Here is a 20,164-nt window from a genome sequence, read left to right on the forward strand (position 1 = left end):
TAAATTGTGTTGTAACATCGCCTGCACTTCCAGAATGGCTGCCATGTTCTTATTTAGAAAAGGTTGTATTTCTGGGAGGAAGATGACCTTTTTATGTGCAGTATGTGGCTTGTTCTTCTGTAAAGTGCTGTCAGATATGCAAACTATGAATACGAATGATAAAAAGTGTGGGTGTCATCACTGCTGAACTCTCTCAAACACCTTTTTGAGAGATCACAGGGAAGTCTCTCCCTTTTCTCCATCTTTGGCACTTAAACACTTCTGATACTTGTAGACCATTATTCTATCCTTCTTGGCCACTATTTGACCAAGCTACTTCATACATATTTTTATTTCTCATAATGTGTCCCCAGTCATTTGGTAATTGTTGTTCCTGGAATTCCCTCCAGTTTGTTTGCATATTTCTAGGAATAAAGAGCCCATATCCAAAGGTATTGTGCTGGATGAGGCTTCACCAGTGGCATGCAGAAGAAAATGAAAAACGTTGCTCCTTTTGACTTGATGCTTCTGTATATGCACCTAAAAATCATCAGGCTTTTCTTGACACTATGGGACTCCTAATGGAGTAAGCCAAAAGAAAAGGAGTACTTGTGGCAGACTAACACGGCTGCTACTCTGAAACCTGTCATAATGGAGTAAGGTATTTCTCTGTCATACAGTGAACTACCATCTGTTTCGTCATCCCCTATCTCCATTGGATATTTTTCAGCTTTCTAGGAGTGACATTCATCCCCATGAAAATAAGGTTTAAGTGAGATTTAAGTGTACTACAGTCCTTAAATTGCCCCTGTACACATGTGTGAATTTTAGTCTAACTGGAATATCAACATTTTGGTTTATTTTTCCCAAGTTAATTTTCTTGTCTTTTTTCTAAGATGAAATTTACTATATTTTATTTATATTTCTAATCACTAATTGGCCAGAAAATTCCCTGTGGTGTTAGCCTCCGTTGAAGTGCTTGCTTTCATCCATAAAAACTCACATATCGGTTCTCTGGCCTGCTGATCTCATGCAGTTTGGAATTTTTATATTGTATGCCTCTTCTCCCAGCTTGTGTATGTTCCCCCTCGCCTGGCATATCAAAGTTCTATGCTAACTACTTCTTAAATTACGTGTGTGTGTATACACATGTAGTTACTCCTTTGGTCCAAGTGAAAGACAGATGAGATGCTCTAATGAGGGGATTTATCAGGACCTGCAGCTATAACATCTTGTGCAATTGTTCCATCAGTTTGCAATCTAAACCCATTAATACATCGCTGTGAGACCTCCAAGGAAAATGAATAGTGCTACAAGAAGCATTTGATGATTCATTAGGTGTTACTCTTCCATTGCAATTTCTATTAAGCCAGCATCCCAGTGTGGCAGTGTGGGCATTGTCTGAGTGAAGGTACTATCTTTCAGATCAGTTGTAAGAGGAAAGTTCTTAGCTCTTATGGACATTTAAGACGTTATGATACTTTTTCATAAAAGATGTTAATACAGCGCTCTGGCTAAATTCCAACTCTAGTAATTACATTCCAGCTACTTGAATTCCCTCTGCAGTTTGAAAGATGCATTTACAGTATTCTTCACTTTCTGCCTCAACTTGTTGTGCAGACTTGCTCTGCACTGTGATGAGTTTGTGTCAACCCAAAAGTGGCTGCATTTGAAATGTGTATGGAGTGATCGGCAATACTGGGCCTGTGACTGCAACATGATGAGCGGCTCTACAAAGTGCTGAGCACATGCAACTCCCAGTGACTTCACTGGGAATTGGGGGGTGATCAGCACCTTGAATTGGGCACTGTGATGGAATGGACAAATGCTGCATTAGGGCAACGTAGGGTTAGTTTAATAATCCGTCTTGGAGATGGGCACGGAAGCTGGCTGTGCCGCATGACACCTGCTAGCAATCTCAAGCCTGGATGGAGTAAAATTAGAAAAATGGCTTTGGTGTGGATGAATCTTAGGAGCAGCCAAATTTTGGGAGAAGGCTTCAGAGGAACTTAACAGTTTTATGTTGAATTAGTTGTTAATAAAGCGGGACATGGGTGGGTTGTGACTTCTAATACTAACATTGAGTACTTTAGAGCAGTTTGGGAAAGACACCTACTCATAGACTCACTTGTATGTTGTAAAATAATTAGCAATACTTCCACATAAATGTTGCTGCAGTATATTAACGTCAATTATTACTAATTAGTAACCAATTAGTAATAATGGCTGCCTTTAATATAAAACTACAGAAGTTGCTGATAAACTTCTCAGATTTGCAGCCGAGTCCTGCAAGGACTGGCCACTCTCATCCCCTAGGGAAGACAAAGGGAGCCGGTGTTGCTCAGCACCTCCCATGGTAGCATGTAAATATTATGGGGCGTGATTCAAAGCCCATAAAAGTGAATGGAAAGAATCCCATTGACTTGAATAGGCTTTGAATCGATCCCTTCTAGAAGGGATCATGGATGAATCTCTCTCACAAGTTCTCATTTTATCTTCTTATACTTAGAGTCAAGATGGTGCCATAAATTGCACTATACCGTGAACAGAAATGGTGTAGGTGTAAAGGAGGACAGATCTTGGGCTATAGAATTGAATGTATGCTTGTACATGCTAAAATCTGCCTTATTTTGCATTTTCAATGAGTACTGATATTTCCTATCTTGATAACTTGCTTTGATTTCTCAAAATTTAACACATTTGTGTGTGTGTGTGTGTGTGTGTGTGTGTGTATATATATATATATATATATATATATATATATATATATATATACACGTATAAAAAATCTTGCTCTCGGCTAGCGAGCTTGGAGAATTACAACTAATAAAAACATAATGATAATACGAGAGCTTGCTTACCATATGGGTTTTGCCATGCACTTGTCACTTGGGTTTTAATCAAATGTGTGAGGAAAATAAAATGTATGTGCTGCTGAGGTGAAGAAAACAAATCCTGAGCTGCTTCCACTATGTCAGTCACAAAAAGGTAATCATTTTGTAGGTAATTTTTGTCCACATAAGCACTTCAGTGAAAAATCTATTTTTATGATGGTGGGGGGATTTATGTGTATGTAGGGTTTTTTTTTTTTTTTTTGCAAATTAAGAAAAAAACTTAAGAAAATTCTCCTTACTACAATTGATGGAGCCGCCAAAGAAGCTCTCGGTTCAGGCTTTCTCTGGCTTTCCAAAGTGCAATCACATATCTATATTGATCAGTGATTGCAGTAATATCACACTTTTATAATGTTGTAAATTTATTTTTATGGCTCCATAATTAGCACCTCAGGTCCAGTGTTTTTTTCCCCTCCAGTCTTTTATACCCTGTGTTACCACAGGAGAACTCAAGTATGGAAAAGTTCACTTTTTACTTTATTTTTTTTTTTACATTGCTCATTTCTTTTGCTTTGATTTTTCATGTTTGTAATATTGCTACAGTTATCTTTTCAATTAAATATTAGCAGGTTCAGTAAACATCAAATGCATTGAAGTTAGGGGCATCTTAAAGAAAAAAGATACAGAACTATTTGGTTTTATTTTATAAAACATCTTAATTATATAGCATTTCGCATGAGATCATCAGATAAAAGGGACTCTGTAAAGGCAAAGCACTTGTAATTAGTATTATGAATCCCAAGATGGCATTTATTAAATGATATATAAAAATAATCAAAGCAGGGAAGTGAGGGTGAGTTAGCTTTCTTTTACCTTTGACTCTGCCAAATTTTAACACTCTAGCGGTATTAAATATTTAGAAGGAGTCAGGAGACGAGAGTTTTATTTCTGATTCTGTCACTGATTTGCATGGTGTCTGAGCAAGTCACTAAATGTGTCGCAGTTGTTTAACCTTTGTGTTCTGTAAAATGGGGATAATAATACTCCCCTCCATGAGGCTCTGTGGAAATGCCATGTGTCCTCACAAAGTGAAACCTTTAAACCAGATGCTCATTTCTGGGTTTCCTTACAATATAGGTTCACCAAATGGTTTGTGAAACTGGGCTGACTTTGTAGTGAATTTGGACAATTTAGGGTTTGGGGTAGAGGCCATTCAAAGTTCTATGATCAGAAATGCATCAATTTTTCTTGTGACGATTTTTCTTCTTGCATGGGGGAGGAAACAAATTGCAGAGGGGAAGCCATTTCCTTTCTCCCCCAAAGCTAACCTTATTATAATGGGCTATATCCCCCCCCCCCGCCAGTTCCTTCACCGGCAGCAGCTATAATCAAAACACGTTGTTCAATCCAGAAGAATAGGCTTCACAACACCCTGTAGGATCCTTGTCAATGCCAATCATTGGCTTGGGAACAAAGCATTAGGATTGTCTGACACTCTTCCAATCTGATGTCTGTTGTCTCTGGTCAATTTCAGTATATTTGTAGCTGTATTTGAAAGTTGAAGGCTAATATTCTGATGTGTAAAAATATAATCTGGAAACCTTAATTCTAGCAGTCCTGCATTAGATTTTGAATGTTGCATGGTGAATTCCATTACATAACCCTGAGTTTTGGTTAAAAAAACAAAACCGACACTCCCTTCCTGTAGGAGAGGTCGAATATTAAGACTGCAACTATTTCTGGACATCTCAGAAAACTATACCTTTATTCTTGCATAAGAACATAGGAATGGCCATACTGGGTCACACCAATGGTCCATCTAGGCCATAATCCTATCTTCTGACAATGGCTTGTCCAAGATGATTCATAGGGAAGGAACAGAACAGAACAATTATTTAATGACACATCCCCAACTTCCACTCCCAGCTTCTGGCAGTCGGAGGTTTAGGGATACACGGAACATGGAGTTGCCTTCCTGACCATCTTGGCTAATACCTATTGTTGAACTTATCCTCCAAGAACTTCCTTAATTCTTTTTGTGAATCCAGTTACATTTTTTGTCTTCACAACATCCCTGGCAAGGAGTTCTACAGGTTGATCGTGTGTTGTGTGAAGCACTGTTTTAAACCTGCTGCCTATTAATTTCATTTGGTGGCCCCCAGCTCTTGCGTTATCTTTTTTTTTTTTCCCCTGCACTCTGCATGATTTTATAGACCTCTGTCATATTGCCCCTTTCTGAGGTCAATTTTCTTAATCTCTACTCTTATGAAAGCTGCTGTTCTCTAAGGTCAAAGACTCTGTCCACACTAAATGAGTGTGAGCTCGTGTATCTATATTCCATCTCCCCCTTTGGCCAGATAAAGTTCGACCAATATTCAATCAATCTGGTGGGGCAGTCAGGCAGTTCCTCTTTCCTGAGTCCTGCTAGGGCAAGTAAGTTTTCCCTTATTCTTGGCACGGTCAATTGTTTCTGATGCCCAGCAGGTCTGGAAAACTCAGTTTTTAAATCTCTCAGGGGTTGGTTGGTGGACCCCAGGCCTGCCTACTCAATTGGGTCCCAGTTCAGGGCCCTTAAACCAGTCAGGCAGCAAAAGAACTCAACTTCTGCTGTGCCCTGAGCTGCTTTCTACTTTCCTTTGGTTTCTGTAAGCTTTTCAGCTTGTTGGTCTGGTTGTCCCTTCTCAGGGTGCTGTGTCTGAGGTACTTCTCAGCAGCTTGCTGGTAGGAGTTCCCTTCTCTAGCATGCTTGCTTTTTGGTTTTATTTCTTTAAACAGCACGATATTTGGTCTTTTTTCCTAGTTCCATTCATTATTATATTGTTACTTGGTCATCTAATGATGGACATTATTATATCTCCATATTGAAATCGTTTCGTTTACAGACTCACTTAAGAAATAGATGTTCCTTTAGAAAGTGGTAGTGTAAACCAAGGGTTCTCACCCTGGGGGTCATAAACACACTGCCCTTCCCATATTGCTAAATTGGAGGGGTCCCAGCAAGATGGGAAGTGTTGCTTATGGGGAAGCCCCAGGTAAAGTGGAAAATACTGAGAACCACTGGCCTACCCCATGAGCTCTAACTTCATCACGTCTATCTCATTCATACGCATAAATGCATTAAGATCAAGATATTTTCATCAGATCAAGCCTTTTGTTCTTGCCCTTCAAACAGCTTTACCATGCATAGCTGGCAGAATGTATTTAACAAGGCCCTTTAGAAAAGTGATCATCTTTATGCAACTTAATTTTTTAAACACAAGGCAATCATTTTGAAAATACCAATTGTTTTTAAGACTTTCTACTATGGAAAATAAATAAAACAAACAATGAAATTCTTAGCCTGAAGCTACCTTTTGACCATACTTAAAGCTAGAGATGAACACAACTCAGACTTGAACACTGTTGAGCCTTTGGACCATTTGAATTTGGAATGCTTGTTCTGGATTCAACTACCACAGTATGGAGCTAAACCTTGTAAAGACCTATTTCTGTGATTCAGAACTGGAAATTAGAACCTTATTTCCTAACCATTCCTAAGTCTTGTCTCCAACATCTTTCTCCACCCAAGAAACCCCGCTCCAGTTATTTTCCACAAAAGAAATCTACAAGGCTGAACATTCTCATGGCTTATTTAGGGTGATATTAACTTGCTGTTCTCATCTACTGCCTTTTTGGAGCTTGCTTGCTTTCGGAAAAGGTAGAATTTCCTCCATTTTTGGTTCAGAAGTTGGGTTCAGATTTGGACTTGGAGAATTGTCACAGCTCAGAAAAAATCTGAAACTTGACTAACTCTGTCCTCTCACTCATTTGGCCATTTCAGGAGAATGTCTTTGCAGAAGAAAGGACAGCTAGTACTGTTGTTCAGCATGGGTGGGTCTCTCTTTCTTTTTTCAGAATCCCAATCAACTTTAGTGTGGTTAGGATTGTAAGAAGGCAACACTGTGAAAAGGCTCAGTTGAGGTGGGAGCCAGAGTAGCATGGTGTGTTAGTGCATGTTTGAGACTGTCAGCTTCAGCTGGGAAACAGAGGCAGCTGTGTCTGAGAGGGAAAAAACGACAGGGGCATATAAGAAATGTTTGATATAGAGATATGGGGGGCATCCACAATTAATATGAAACAGTTCAATTACTGTCCAGTTCTTACCGTAGTAAGTTGCCTTTTAAAAGGTGTAGGAATCATAAAACTAAGCCAACTAAAGGAACAGCTGTTGTTTCTCGCTCACGGAGATTTTATACTACAATTTTTGAAATTATTAGTTTTATATTACAGACCTATTATACATTATGTCCAGGAAACTGCTCTTGAGCTGAACCTGACTTCATTTCACTTACTTGCCCTGAGACTCTGGGAAATGTACAGTGGAGAAATGTACTCTTCAGGTGACAGCATTATCATTTTTAAAGTGCTTTAAATTACTGGAGAGCTGCAGAGTCGCTTAAAAACAAATTGTAAAGACAGATTACATTGGAGAGTCGCAGGGGAGAAAGGCCTTTTTGTCAGATTTGGGACTTTGTGGTGAATGGTGTTGAAGAAATGCAATCTGTTCTGTTTCTTATGGCATATCCTGCATGTAAACACTATAAGAAAATTATTGGAAGAAACTATTGAAAAGTTGGCCACTGGGGCCATGCATGTATTTCTGTGATTTCACAGGCAGATGGGGCAACTGTGGAATGAAAATCAGGGCTCTTTTCTGCTTTTGCAGTTTTTATGAATGTTAAAGGAAGAGGGCAGGATATGAGATTTAAAGAATGTGGGATTGATTGGATGCTATTTTTGTGCCTATACTCCATCCATCACCGTGGTATCCAAGCATTCAGGGCTGATCCAAAGTCCACTGAAATCAATGGGAACTCATTGACATAAATAGTTTGTAGATCAGGTGTTTAGAGCACCGTTAGATGTCCTGATGGTAAAAATGGCTACATTTAGTTCACTGTTATGGTTGGTAACACCAGTGCAACAGCAACAGTGTTGAAAGACAAATAAGGAATTTGCTAGTGGAAACAGGCCAGCAATGCATATCTGAGAGAGATTCTCCTTGATTGGGCTGACAGCTATAATTTTAAACTTTATGGAAAAGTCAGGGGTTTTTTTTGTAACGTGCAGTGTAGTTTTTATGTAATTGTGTAAGCATCCAGGATTTTTTAATCAAACTTTTTGAAAAACTGATGGCAATAACCTTTTGTGCTTGAAGGGGGCGGGGGGGGGGGGAATATTCACTGAGGCATTCTCAGTAATTTTCCAGTAGAGAAAATTAGTATTCACCTGTATATGCATGTCAATGGGGGAGAGGAAGGGAAACAAACAGATTTATTTATGAATTAATTTGCTTTATATAATTTGGATGCATTCAATATGTTCAGTTTGGGTACCAATTGCTTAGGGGCTTGTTGTTGTGGGGGGGGGTGAGAGAGACTTGTATTTAGATTTAACATTTTTTAAGACAAGTACATACATGTACTGAATGTTTATGTATTTGTAAAATTGTGGGGAGAGTAAGTGGGCAAAGGATTCTAATTTATGAACCCTCCTGAATAGTCGGTAACTCATAGGGAGGCCATGAGTTTGATGCAAGCATTAGTTTATTTGAGGAATTGAAAACCAGTTAGTATGTTAATTTTAAACTGGACTGGAAAATACATGGTACAGGACAATCCTGCTTTAACAGAGAAATGGACTACATGATCATTAGATCCAATTTCTATGGTTCTCCTTTTACCATTGGAAGTGTGCAGAGGAGTGTATGCTGATTTTCTGAATGCCTCTGTTTCCAGCAGAATAAAAAGCTGCTCTGACAAGCCTGCTTTGAGTAAAGGATTTATTTCAGAGTCAGCCTTAGAATTTTTAGGCAGACATGCAAATCAATTTTTCACCACTCTTTTCCCTGCCCCCCCAAAGTTGGTTCCTTTCCATAATGATCACACCATTCTGCTTAGTACCAGTTATTTTCAAGGTTATTTTCCCAGAAGAAGGGCTATAAATATGCTTGGAAAAACAAAAAAAATGCCCACCGCAACAACCTGAGCTTCTCCTTTTCATTCCTATAATCCCCAGGTCAGGTCTCTTCATTTAATAGTGCGAAATCTACTTGTACTTAAAAAAGCCCATTAATACACCTCTACCCTGATATAACGTGATCCGATATAACACAAATTCGGATATAACGTGGTAAAGCAAAAATGGTTTTCTGTCTTCTCTACAACATTGGTTCTCAAACTGGGAGTTGCGACCTGGTTATGCGCCGGGCTGGGACCCCTGACCCCTACGCCGGGCTGCGAGCCCTGATCCCAGCGTGCGGCTGCGAGCTCTGACCCTGGGCTTGATGTGAAGGACAACATCAGATGCGTCCTTTCTAAAGCAACACCAAGAATAAAACTTCTTGTGTCAAATACTGTATTAATAGCGGAAATGGTCAAGGCGAAAGCAAGTTTGATATAACGCAGTTTCACCTATAACACGGTAAGATATTTTTTGGCTCCCAAGGTCCGCGTTATATCAGGGTAGAGGTGTATTTTCTGTGTGTGTGTGTGGGGGGGTAGTACTGATGAAGAGGATTTGAGGGTTGTTGTGGATCACAAATTGAATGAGTGATCAATGTGATGCAGTTGGAAAAAAAAGACTGATCGCATTCTGGGGTGTAATAACAGGAATGTTGTATGTGAGACATGGGAGATCATTGCTGAGCTTCGCAGGATAATTGTGAGGCTTCTACTGGAGCACTGTGTCCAATTCTGGACACCACACTTTAGGAAAGAAGTGGACAAATTGGAGAGAGGCCAGAGGAGAGCAACAACAAAAATAAAAGGTTTAGAAAACCTGACCTATGATATTTTAAAAAAACCCTGAGCATCTTTATTCTTGAAAAAAGAAGACTAAGGGCCTGGTGGGGACTTGATAACAATATTCAAATATGTTAAGTGCTGTTTATAAAGAGGACAGCAATCAATTTATTCTCCATATCCACTGAAGGTAGGACAAGAAGTAATTGGCTTAATCTGCAGAAAGGGAGATTTTAGGTTACCATTTTAGTTATAAGGGCAATTAACCTTAATAATTTTATTAAAATTTGATTTATTTATCAATATTTAATTTAATTCATTAAGGGAGGATGTAGAATCCCTCTCATTGAAGGGTGTTTGTTGTGGTTGTTTTTGTTTTGTTTTAAGAATAGGAGAGACAAGCACCTGTAAGGGATGGGTCTAAGTTTACTTAATCCTGCCTCAGTGAAGGGGGCTGGACTTGATGACTTCTCAAGGTCCCTTCCAGCCGTACATTTCTATGTTTGTCCCATGAGATGTTCTAGCATTCAAAGCAGGTGATAATAAAGGGTGATGATGAATACTATCGTGGATGAGCCCTGGTTACAAAGCAGCTTATAAGCAGGTTATTAATGCATGTAAGGCAGGAACATTAATAACATTCAGTGGGCTTATTGTCATTACAGTACCTTTCTATGTGGGACATAAAATGGGTGGTTTGGTGGATATTATTATCATATTAAACAGCTAAGTCCAGATTTGATAGTTAGGGACATAATAGAAAAATGAAGGTCTACTAACACTTTATCCGGTAATTTATTACATAACATATGTAATGCTATGACCACTCCTGTTAATCACCATTGAAACAGTAAAATATAACTAGGTGAGTAATAAATGTATGAAACAATATATACACTATCTTGATGTTTATGCTGTGAAAGGAATACAACCTAAATATACACTGTATTGTTTATGTATAATTAAAATTGTGCCAAAGCATCTTCAGATGTCCATAATTATCATGAGTGTTATGTTTTGTGAATTGCGTTGACAGGTTTTCTCTTGCTCTACACCTTGTGTAATCAATTAAGCCAGGGCAAAGTAAATGCAGCATATATGTAGATTGCTACTGTTTCAATTTAGTAGCATATTACACAATTTTGCTCTCTTGTAAATGACTGCACAGGTTCAGGGCAATGGAGAATCAGACATTTCCTGTATTGATGAGGCTTTGCCCAGAAGTACCTTTTTTGTACATTTAATTAATGTTAAAAGAAAGTGCCCTGTAAAAATGTTTAGATTACATATTTGTTTTTAATATACTGTTAATTCTGCTGTAAATCCTATCTAAGGCCTGTTCTACACTGGGGGTGGGGGATCAATCTAAGATATGCAACTTGAGCTATGAGAATAGCGTAGCTGAAATCGATGTATCTTAGATCGACTTAGAATCACTTACTTCGCGTCCTTGCGGCGTGGGATCGATGGCCGCCGCTCCCCCGTCGACTCCACTTCTGCCTCTTGATGTGGTGGAGTTCCAGAATCGACGGCAGAGCGATCAGGAATCGATTTATTGTGTCTACGCTCGATGCGATAAATCGATCCCCGATAAATCGATCACTACCCGCCAATTCGGCGGGTAGAGTAGACGTGGCCTTAGCAAATACAACTCAAGTAGGACTCCATTTCTCTTTCTTTTTCCCCATCCAAGCCCTTCATCCAAAAAGAACCTATACAATTCTGGCCTTTTTTACAAGGACGTTAGTGAACCCGAACTGAAGAATGTGACGTTGGATTCTTTCATTGTGTTAAAAACAAATTAGAAAAAGGTGGTGGCTCAAAACTGAAGAGCAATTAGCATTTGACCAGAAATGCCTGTCTGCATGATCTGGAAATGAATTAGCTGTACCTGGAAAGTGTTCATGTCTGTGGTGGTGTGCATGCTCATTTACATAAAGGGAAAGGTCAGACTTTTATCTCATCTATGAAACCTTGAGAGGCTATTCACCTTTCCAAATGTGAGCATAATTCCCATTGATGCTAACATGTATACAAAGTGAAGCAACAGAATAAAAGGGAAAAACCCATGTATGGCTCACAGCATTGCAAATAAGGATAAAGGATACCATAATTTATAAATACTGAAGAGCTCTACAGATCTCTGCTGCCCATCGTGACCAATGAATTGACCTTACACAATCTCTAAACTTAATAAAACTAAGGCTTCTCAAAAGACAAGCCAAAGACCTTCACTTTTATATGAAAGTGTCATCCTCCTATGTTGAAGCACATGTTTCTCTGCATGAGGAATTTAATCCTTCATTGTTTTATAATTAATGTGTTTGACATACAGTACCTGCAGCATCAGCTCTTATGGTATGTAAATCCATTCGGGAAAGCTTACAAGGTAACAAGCTGAGTCTTTATTTTCTTTGTCAACCTGTCAAGCCACTTTACTGCCAAGGCAAGATAGCAGACTCTAGAACAAAATGTAATAGAGTGGAACACCCTCTTCTCGTCAAATCATTTATGACAAATAACAGACTTTGGAAACAGGCAGGGCTATATGATTGTTTTACTCCACCTTGCTTCACTCAGCAGAATGCAGAGACTGTGCTTGCTCTTTTTACTGCATTCTTTTGACTTTGTTTTATTTTAGATGCCGCTAGTAGCATTCTGACATATTGGAAAGCCTGTAAATTCTCTCCTGGCTTCCTTACTTGAAACATTTAAAATTAGACTGGACAAAAGCACAGGAAGACTCATGGTAGGGAACAATATTCTTACCAGCAGAGATTGATTAGATGACCTGATGTAATAAGTCACTTAAATGTATTGCCATTTCTGGGTCATAATTTGCCCTCTCATCGGTGGATTACCTAGGTGAAATAAGAGCAGAATTTTACCCTGTGTTTTATGATAAACCTTAGACATTAAGCAGAAATAATTTGTGTTATGGTCAGATCAGGTGGCAACACGCTAAGTCTATCATTCAGCAAAGCTTTTAATCATGTGCCTTATTTTAAGTCTTGACTTTAGTGAGACTTCACATGCTCATAGTTAGGCTTATATGTAAGTGCCTCACTGATTGAGGCCCTAGATGTGGAAACATGGTGGAAAACCATTCCATTCTGCAGCTTCTTAATCTTTCATTTAATTAAGTGAATAGACCCATAAAAAAGGGGGTACTATTCTAATTGCCTAAACATGAGAGTAACACAATTCATTTGTGAAAGTCCAGCAGATTGCTGGATTAAGCTGCCAAGATTCTTCACAGAAGAGGATGGCTTCACTGGAAAATAATGCTTTTTAAATTATAAAAGCCTACTGTAATCTGATTAGGCACAGACTGAGTATTTACTTGTTTTGCTATTTTCTCTTTAGCCAGTAAAATTAAAATTGGATGTTACTGGTGACTGAGAACATGTTTGTTTTTTGAGATACCAGCAAGCTTTTCTTTTCAGAGTATCTTGTTCTATTGTTTAGAATCTGTGGATGTGTGTGTATAGAATGGATAGTCTTTGGGCTTGGTCATGTTAATTTAAACACAGAAGCAAGCCAAAGAGCTGTGTTTCACCCCCTCCTCCCCCCAAAAAAATCAACCCTTCCATATTAAAAACAAACTTCCACGAAAACCAATTGAACAATGGAAAGACTGTGGGCTTGATACAACTCTTACTTGTGGCAGTTATACACCAGCATAATTTCAGTAGTTTCGGTGGAATTATTTCTGGTCTCAGTGCGAGTTTAAATCAGAACTGGACACTGAGAATATATGTATGTGTATAATGGGTAAATAAATTTTCTCAGTATATTTGTTTTAATTTGACCTATATGTCTGACTGCATCAAATGAAAGAGCTTGATGTTGTTTGACTTTCTTATACTGTACTGACAAAATACAGAAGATTTTATTTCAGCGAGAGAAATCCGTCTTGTTGAGGGATTACATTCTTTTTTTGTCTCCCCGATGTGTTTACCTCATACATTTTGACAGCACTCTGTGCGTGTATGGGGGTTGGGGGGGAGCAGTTTTACCATTTTGCTGATAGTCATTTTCTCTTTCTCATGCACTAGGGATTTGGGGCTGGTGTCCTTTGGTCCATTCTTATTAACATCACGGGGTGAGGGCAGGAAAATCCCTTACACTGAAACAAATTATCAAAAACCCAAATAGAAATTATTTAGGAAAAACTGGATCAGACACTGAGATTCATGTGGTACAGGAATGGGGGAAGGCCACCAGGGAGCCAGTTGCAACTGCCTCATTACCTGGGCTCACTGCTGTGGATTTGTTTGACGTTAGAGGGCCCCAGCTGTAACGTGTGAGCCAGCTAAAGTCCTCAAGCCACCTTACTCCTGCTGGAGATTGGCAAAGTGCACAGTGCTCCAGACACCCCCCACCCTCTGCCTTAAACCTGTGGGGTCTCATGAATGTAGTCATGTTAGCTCCACATCTGCTGGAGACTCCCCCATACCAGGAGAATCGGTCTGGAGGATTGCCGCTCCCTTTGTGCTGCAGGAGCAGAAGAGAGGATGTAGAGAGTTGGGCCCAGTAGAAGTGCTCTACCAATGTGGATTATTTTTAAAAGTTAGGTATCTGAAAAAGAAAATAACAAAACCACACACAAACTGATATTGTCTCTTGAGTTACAGACTTGAAACTTAATTATGTCTTCTAACTGAAACATCAATCAATGGGTACTTTGTCAGGTAGATCAGGCCTCTCATTTATTATTACTTAGAGTCAAGGGGGTCATTGTTCGGCCCCACACAGAGAGCCAAGGAGATGGAAACTCACCTCAGTACTCATTACGGTCTTGGATCCCCAGGCTGGGACTCAAAGTGGAAGTGGAATAACAGAATAATGGAAGAGAAATGTTTCATGTCTGTAGTGACAGTGCATCTGTATTGCTTTACAAGCAATGCTCTGCTCAATTACTCAAACTCGAGTGCTCAAAATCATGCTCCTAAATTCATGAATAGATTCTGAAATCAAGTGGTCTGATTTTCAGAGGTGCTGAGTCCTTGCTTCTCTGGCTGACTACAGTTCCACTATATATTTTGCTTCACGGTGTTTGTTTATGGTCTTGTTCATGCTGACAGAATAACATCTACTGTTATAATCATGAATGGATTTTATGTCACTAGCCTAGCCACATGGGAGAGTTTGTGCTTCATGCTAGTAATAATACTTCATATTTTATAGCACACGATGTCTGAGGAACCTGATGTGCTTCACAATAGAACAGCATCTTAGTCTAATTTCACAGATGGGGAAAGTGAGGCTTGCCCATGGTCATGCAGGAAGTCTGTGATGAAGCCAGGAATTAGTTTCTGGCTTAGTTCTGTGTGTTAACAATAAGACCACCTTGATCTAGCAGTTACATTAGGTTTCTCCTTTAAGATAATAATGTAATATCAGTAGTTGAGAAAATACAATGTAATTGAGTTCAGACACTGGAACAAACTAACGCCAGTGAGGACAAGGAGCAGTCAGGCTAAGCTGTATTCATTAGAACGTCAGATGGTTTGTTTAGAAAAGGGGTGGGGGGGGAAGAACACTTATCTAGTGCGAGAGTAAATGCCTAGCCAAAGTTCTTTCTGCTCCTTCTGTATGGATATATATAACATAATGAGGTGAAAGTTTCAAACCTGTGAGGTTAGACTCTTAAATACGTATTTAGCTACCCAAGTCACTTGATTTGCTAGGTGCTGATCACCTAAAGCTCCTCCTGTTAAAATAAAATATGGTTTGGGGAGTCTGTTTTTGGATACATGAGTCCAAAATATTTGTCCCAGATGCATTTATAAGAAGATGGAATTGCACAAGTCAGCTGTTAAGTAGTGGGCTGCTTGGTCTTGCTCCCATTTTAGTCAACAGGAGGTTGGCCATTGACTTCAATAGGACGAGGATCAGGGTTTGTATGAAATTGCCCCTTACATTTCACTGTGGATTAGGAAAATGGATATTTCCCTCCCATTTTTATTATTTCCAGGTTGATTTTTGTTGCGAGAGACTGTACAGGCAATTGAGACCTGTCATTCTTGAAACAGCACTTAACTGATACTATTTGGATCACATTGTTACGTGTCTTTCCCAGTAGGACAAACAACCTTGAGGCTGCACATTCAGTTTGGTCAGAATAAATTATTTTAAATTGACACATTGCACATATCTTAAGCAACAATGAGATGGCTCAATGGGAAGAATTTTCTATTTAGCTGCAGTTCATTATTAATGTGCTAAAAGTTTTTTTTTGTTTTTTTTTAAAGGCGGAGTTGAATTTCTCCTGCCCTCATCCAAATTGTGAAATAAATTTGAAAATAATGACATGCTAATAATAATTAATTAATAATAAAAATGGGGGTGTGTGGGTGGAACTGAGAGTGAAGTAGATGCTATGTCAGGATGTGGAACTTTTATCACCTCTTCTGTGCTGATTGAAATTCAGCTTAAGCCAATAGTAACTAAAGTTCCTACCATCTTTGACTGTATGTATCACAAAACTCAGATGACACTGATTGCCTGTATTGTCAATGTGCCAATTCAAGAGCTCTTTTAAGGACTAAGGTCTTTTCAGGTTAGGTTTCAAGGATCCCCTTTATATGTTAGATTTGTGGATGGAAAACACACATTTTAGCATTGCAAAGTCTGCTTGATCTCACAACTCTGAGGCCTCAAAAAGTTTAATGGAATCAACCATTGTGATTTGAACCAGGTGTGGTCTACTGGACATACATAGAAAAAAAACCCATGCAATAGATGGACAACATTCAGAATTGCAGTCATGAATCCAGAAATACTGCGCACAGTATTAAAGGATAAACCTTTTGATTACCCTTGAAGAGGAGGCTTAGTTAGTTCAATATCACTGAAATATTGTTTGAAGAATTATTAAAAGTGAACCAAAGAGCCTGTATCCTGCCAAGTCCTCCTGAATTTAATGGTTCTGTGTTTTTGATGCTTGGCTTGAATGTTTCAGGGGAAAGATAAAACTCTGTAACTCTGTAGTCCTCTTCTGTCAAATTTTTAAAGGTGTACATTATTTTCAATCACTTGATTAAAATGTAATTAATATGTTAACATTAAGGATTGGATCCTCAGTGGGTTTAACTGTTTTGCAAATCTGATAGAAAGTGGAGCTTTGATTTACACCGAGGATGTTTCCTTATGTTGATTGTCCTAGCTAACCCATTTTCCGAAGGATTTTCACACCATGTCACAGAAGCGCTGGTACAATTCTAGGCTTATTCTCAGTATCCAACCTTGATCACATTAACTTTAAGTTCCTTAATTGTCATTTGGATGAGATGTAAAACTGATGTCTTGGCCAGTTATAATCATTAAATATATTCCAGAGTATATCATTTTCCTTGGCAAATTCCAGTGTGGGTCGTTTATATTGTGCCTACTTAAATTCCCCCAGTTTCTCTAGTTGGCTCCAGTGATTATCTTTATTTTCTGTCCTAAACTTCGTATAGTTGCTGTGAATTGTTAAACAGTTAAGTTAGAATCCTGTAACTATTTATTTATCATACAGGTGCCTGCACTATTGTGCTGGGTGAAGGGATGCCTTTAAATTTTAAAACTTGTCAAGTCAGCATGAAAGAGGAATGTATGTATGTTTGTTTGTTTGTTTTCCAGGGGCAATTTTTGATGAATCTGCCAAAAAGGATGAGGAAGTGTTTCGTATGGCAGTTGCTGACCTCAACCAGAATGATGAAATCTTACAGACGGAGAAAATCACATGTTCTGTGACATTTGTGGATGGCAACAACCCATTTCAGGCAGTTCAAGAAGGTAGGATTTAAGATTTTCTGGTTTTGTTTCTATGTGGATATAAAAGCTTGTATACAAAGTGCCTTCATAGTCAATTATAAATGTGTCCTCTTCCTGCCTCTCTGCAGAACTTGTGGGATGCTGCTATTTCTGTGTTGGGTGCTTTTAAAAAAAAAAAGGAAGGATGCTTTACAATAGCATTGCATGGAAATTCACTTTGAATAGGAATAATACTGATATGGTTTGTTCTGGAAAATAACTGAATATGGAATATGAAAAACTTACTGTGATATGAAGCAGCAAATCTTGGTTTGAGTCATGTTTTGTTAGCAAGATTTCTTGGAGAGAAGGTAGAGAGGAGTTTAGCATAGTCTGTCTTACGTATCTCCTCTTGAATTGTGCTAGATGATTTTAGTGTACAACCAAACAGAAGCGCTTTTTTTCATGACCTCTTAATACTGCCCGTTCATTTTATTTCACTTAACTACTTTTACCTACTCAGAAACAAAAACATAAGTTGTTTTGAGGACAACCTCTTGAGGCTTTACAGACTAAAGTTACCTATTTTATACAAGGATTTGGAGATGACCTTCAAGTCAAGAAAGTAACCTGTCTGAAATATAGCCATTCTCTATTGGTCTCATATGCTTAAATAAAAGATGAGGGTGTTGCTAGTAGGCTAAGATGACACAAATAGTTGGTACCATAATTTAATATTTTCAAGTCTTTTGGAACAGGATTAATAAATCATTGGTGTGAATGAAAATGTTGGCTGATAAGGCAGCTATGTGAAGATCTTCTAACTGTAAACTTAAATTTCATGAGCATTTATCTTGTTTCTTGCTCTGACATAAGAAATAACTCATTCTTGAAATGCAGAGCATATGTTTATTGTAGACAGACTCTCTTAATTATATAATTCAAAAAAGAGTTTATTTAGTAAACGTACCCTTACTGCATATTATATTTACATTACTGCATATGCTAGGAAAAATACAATTTATCAGTACAAGTATAAATGTAATTTACAACATTTTTTTTGTTTGGAAGACATAAATGAATGTATGTTTTTCTATATTCTTGTAACTTCCTGTGTTACTACATAGTAACTATGTGGAATTTGCCATGTACAGTAGTTAATTTGCCAACAATTAATCCACTACTGGTACTGCTTCTGTTAAAATTAGTGGCAAAACTCCCATTGACTTCAATGGGTAAATTCAAGATCGTGTCAGTAAAAGATTACTGGTACTACCTGGTGTTTTTCACTGGTAACCTCACTAAAATTCAGCAATTGAGCATTTTACTACATTTTGCAGGGAGTGGTCAGAACTCATGTGGGTAGCAGTATAAGGATGTAATGCTTTGAACAGGGCTGAGCTATTATATTTTGAAAATAGTGTGGATTAAGATCTGAGAAAAAACTGGAGATAGGTGCTGTCAAGGTTCCTCCGCCACTCTGAACTCTAGTTTACAGATGTGGGGACCTGCATGAAAACCTCTTAAGCTTACTTTTACCAGCTTAGGTTAAAACTTCCCCAAGGTACAAATTAATCTTATCCTTTGTCCTTGGAATATCCACTGTCACCACCAAACTCTAACTGGGTTTACTGGGAAACGTAGTTTGGACACGTCTTTCCCCCCAAAATCCTCCCAACCCTTGCACCCCACTTCCTGGGGAAGATTTGGTAAAAATCCTCACCAATTTGCATAGGTGACTACAGACCCAAACCCTTGGATCTGAGAACAATGAAAAACCATTCAGTTTTCTTACAAGAAGACTTTTAATAGAAATAGAAGTAAAGGAATCATCCCTGTAAAATCAGGATGGTAGATACCTTACAGGGTAATTAGATTCAAAACATAGAGAATCCCTCTAGGCAAAACCTTAAGTTACAAAAAAGACACACAGACAGAAATAGTCATTCTATTCAGAACAATTCTTTTCTCAGCCATTTAAAGAAATCATAATCTAACACATACCTAGATTACTTACTAAAGTTCTAAGACTCCATTCCTGGTCTATCCCCGGCAAAAGCAGCATACCGACAGACCCAGACCCTTTGTTTCTCTCCCTCCTCCCAGCTTTTGAAAGTATCTTGTCTCCTCATTGGTCATTTTGGTCAGGTGCCAGTGAGGTTACCTTTAGCTTCTTAACCCTTTACAGGTGAGAGGATTTTTCCTCTGGCCAGGAGGGATTTTAAAGGGGTTTACCCTTCCCTTTATATTTATGACAGGTGCATTCAAAATTCAGCTTAGTGTGAGGGAGACAGCTTTTTTCAGGTCACTGTTGTATTTGCATTGTCAGCATGTGAATGGTGCTGTCATAGGTTCAGGATGGATACAACTAGTTGATGGTGCTTACTTATATCTGACAATAAACACCATCAACCATAAAATCAGGATGACAGATTTCATGGAAATATGTTTTTAAGCTCTGTGACTGTTGAAGAGCTTAATAAACTCTTACATAAAGAAAAAAGAAAGCATGAATGCCTAAAAGTTGTGTGTGTCAAAATAAACAGTTAATTACTTATGGTCTGATGCTGAATTGCTCACTTTTGTACAGCAATTGTGTTCTTCACTCTTGGAAGATGTCTCTTTTTTAAAATTTGAAATCTGAGTGGAGTAGATGTGAACTGAAATGAAATAATCTTTAAGTAATCATGTGGGTGGGATAATGTCTATAACACTGAGATCATGCTCAAAACATTTGCTAATCAGAAACCTATTTTCTGTAAACCTGTGATTGGAAGCAGCCAAACAGAAAGGTCCATTCTGCTAACAGAGCCTAAGTTATCTATA

The 20,164-nt window shown here is 38.4% G+C and overlaps 1 protein-coding gene across 2 annotated transcripts in view; it reads left to right on the forward strand.

Annotated features, from left to right (window-relative positions):
- The window catches only part of GRID2 (glutamate ionotropic receptor delta type subunit 2), a 1,026,718-nt gene that overhangs the window by 166,474 nt on the left and 840,080 nt on the right, over positions 1-20,164 (forward strand). For both annotated transcript variants that reach the window (XM_077814385.1, XM_077814386.1), the window contains exon 2: positions 17,225-17,380. In XM_077814385.1, coding sequence (XP_077670511.1) covers positions 17,225-17,380 — 156 coding nt within the window. The remainder of the gene's footprint in view (positions 1-17,224; positions 17,381-20,164) is intronic.

This window comes from Eretmochelys imbricata, chromosome 4 (assembly GCF_965152235.1).
Source record: "Eretmochelys imbricata isolate rEreImb1 chromosome 4, rEreImb1.hap1, whole genome shotgun sequence".
In the NCBI taxonomy this organism is placed as follows: Eukaryota; Metazoa; Chordata; order Testudines; family Cheloniidae; genus Eretmochelys; species Eretmochelys imbricata.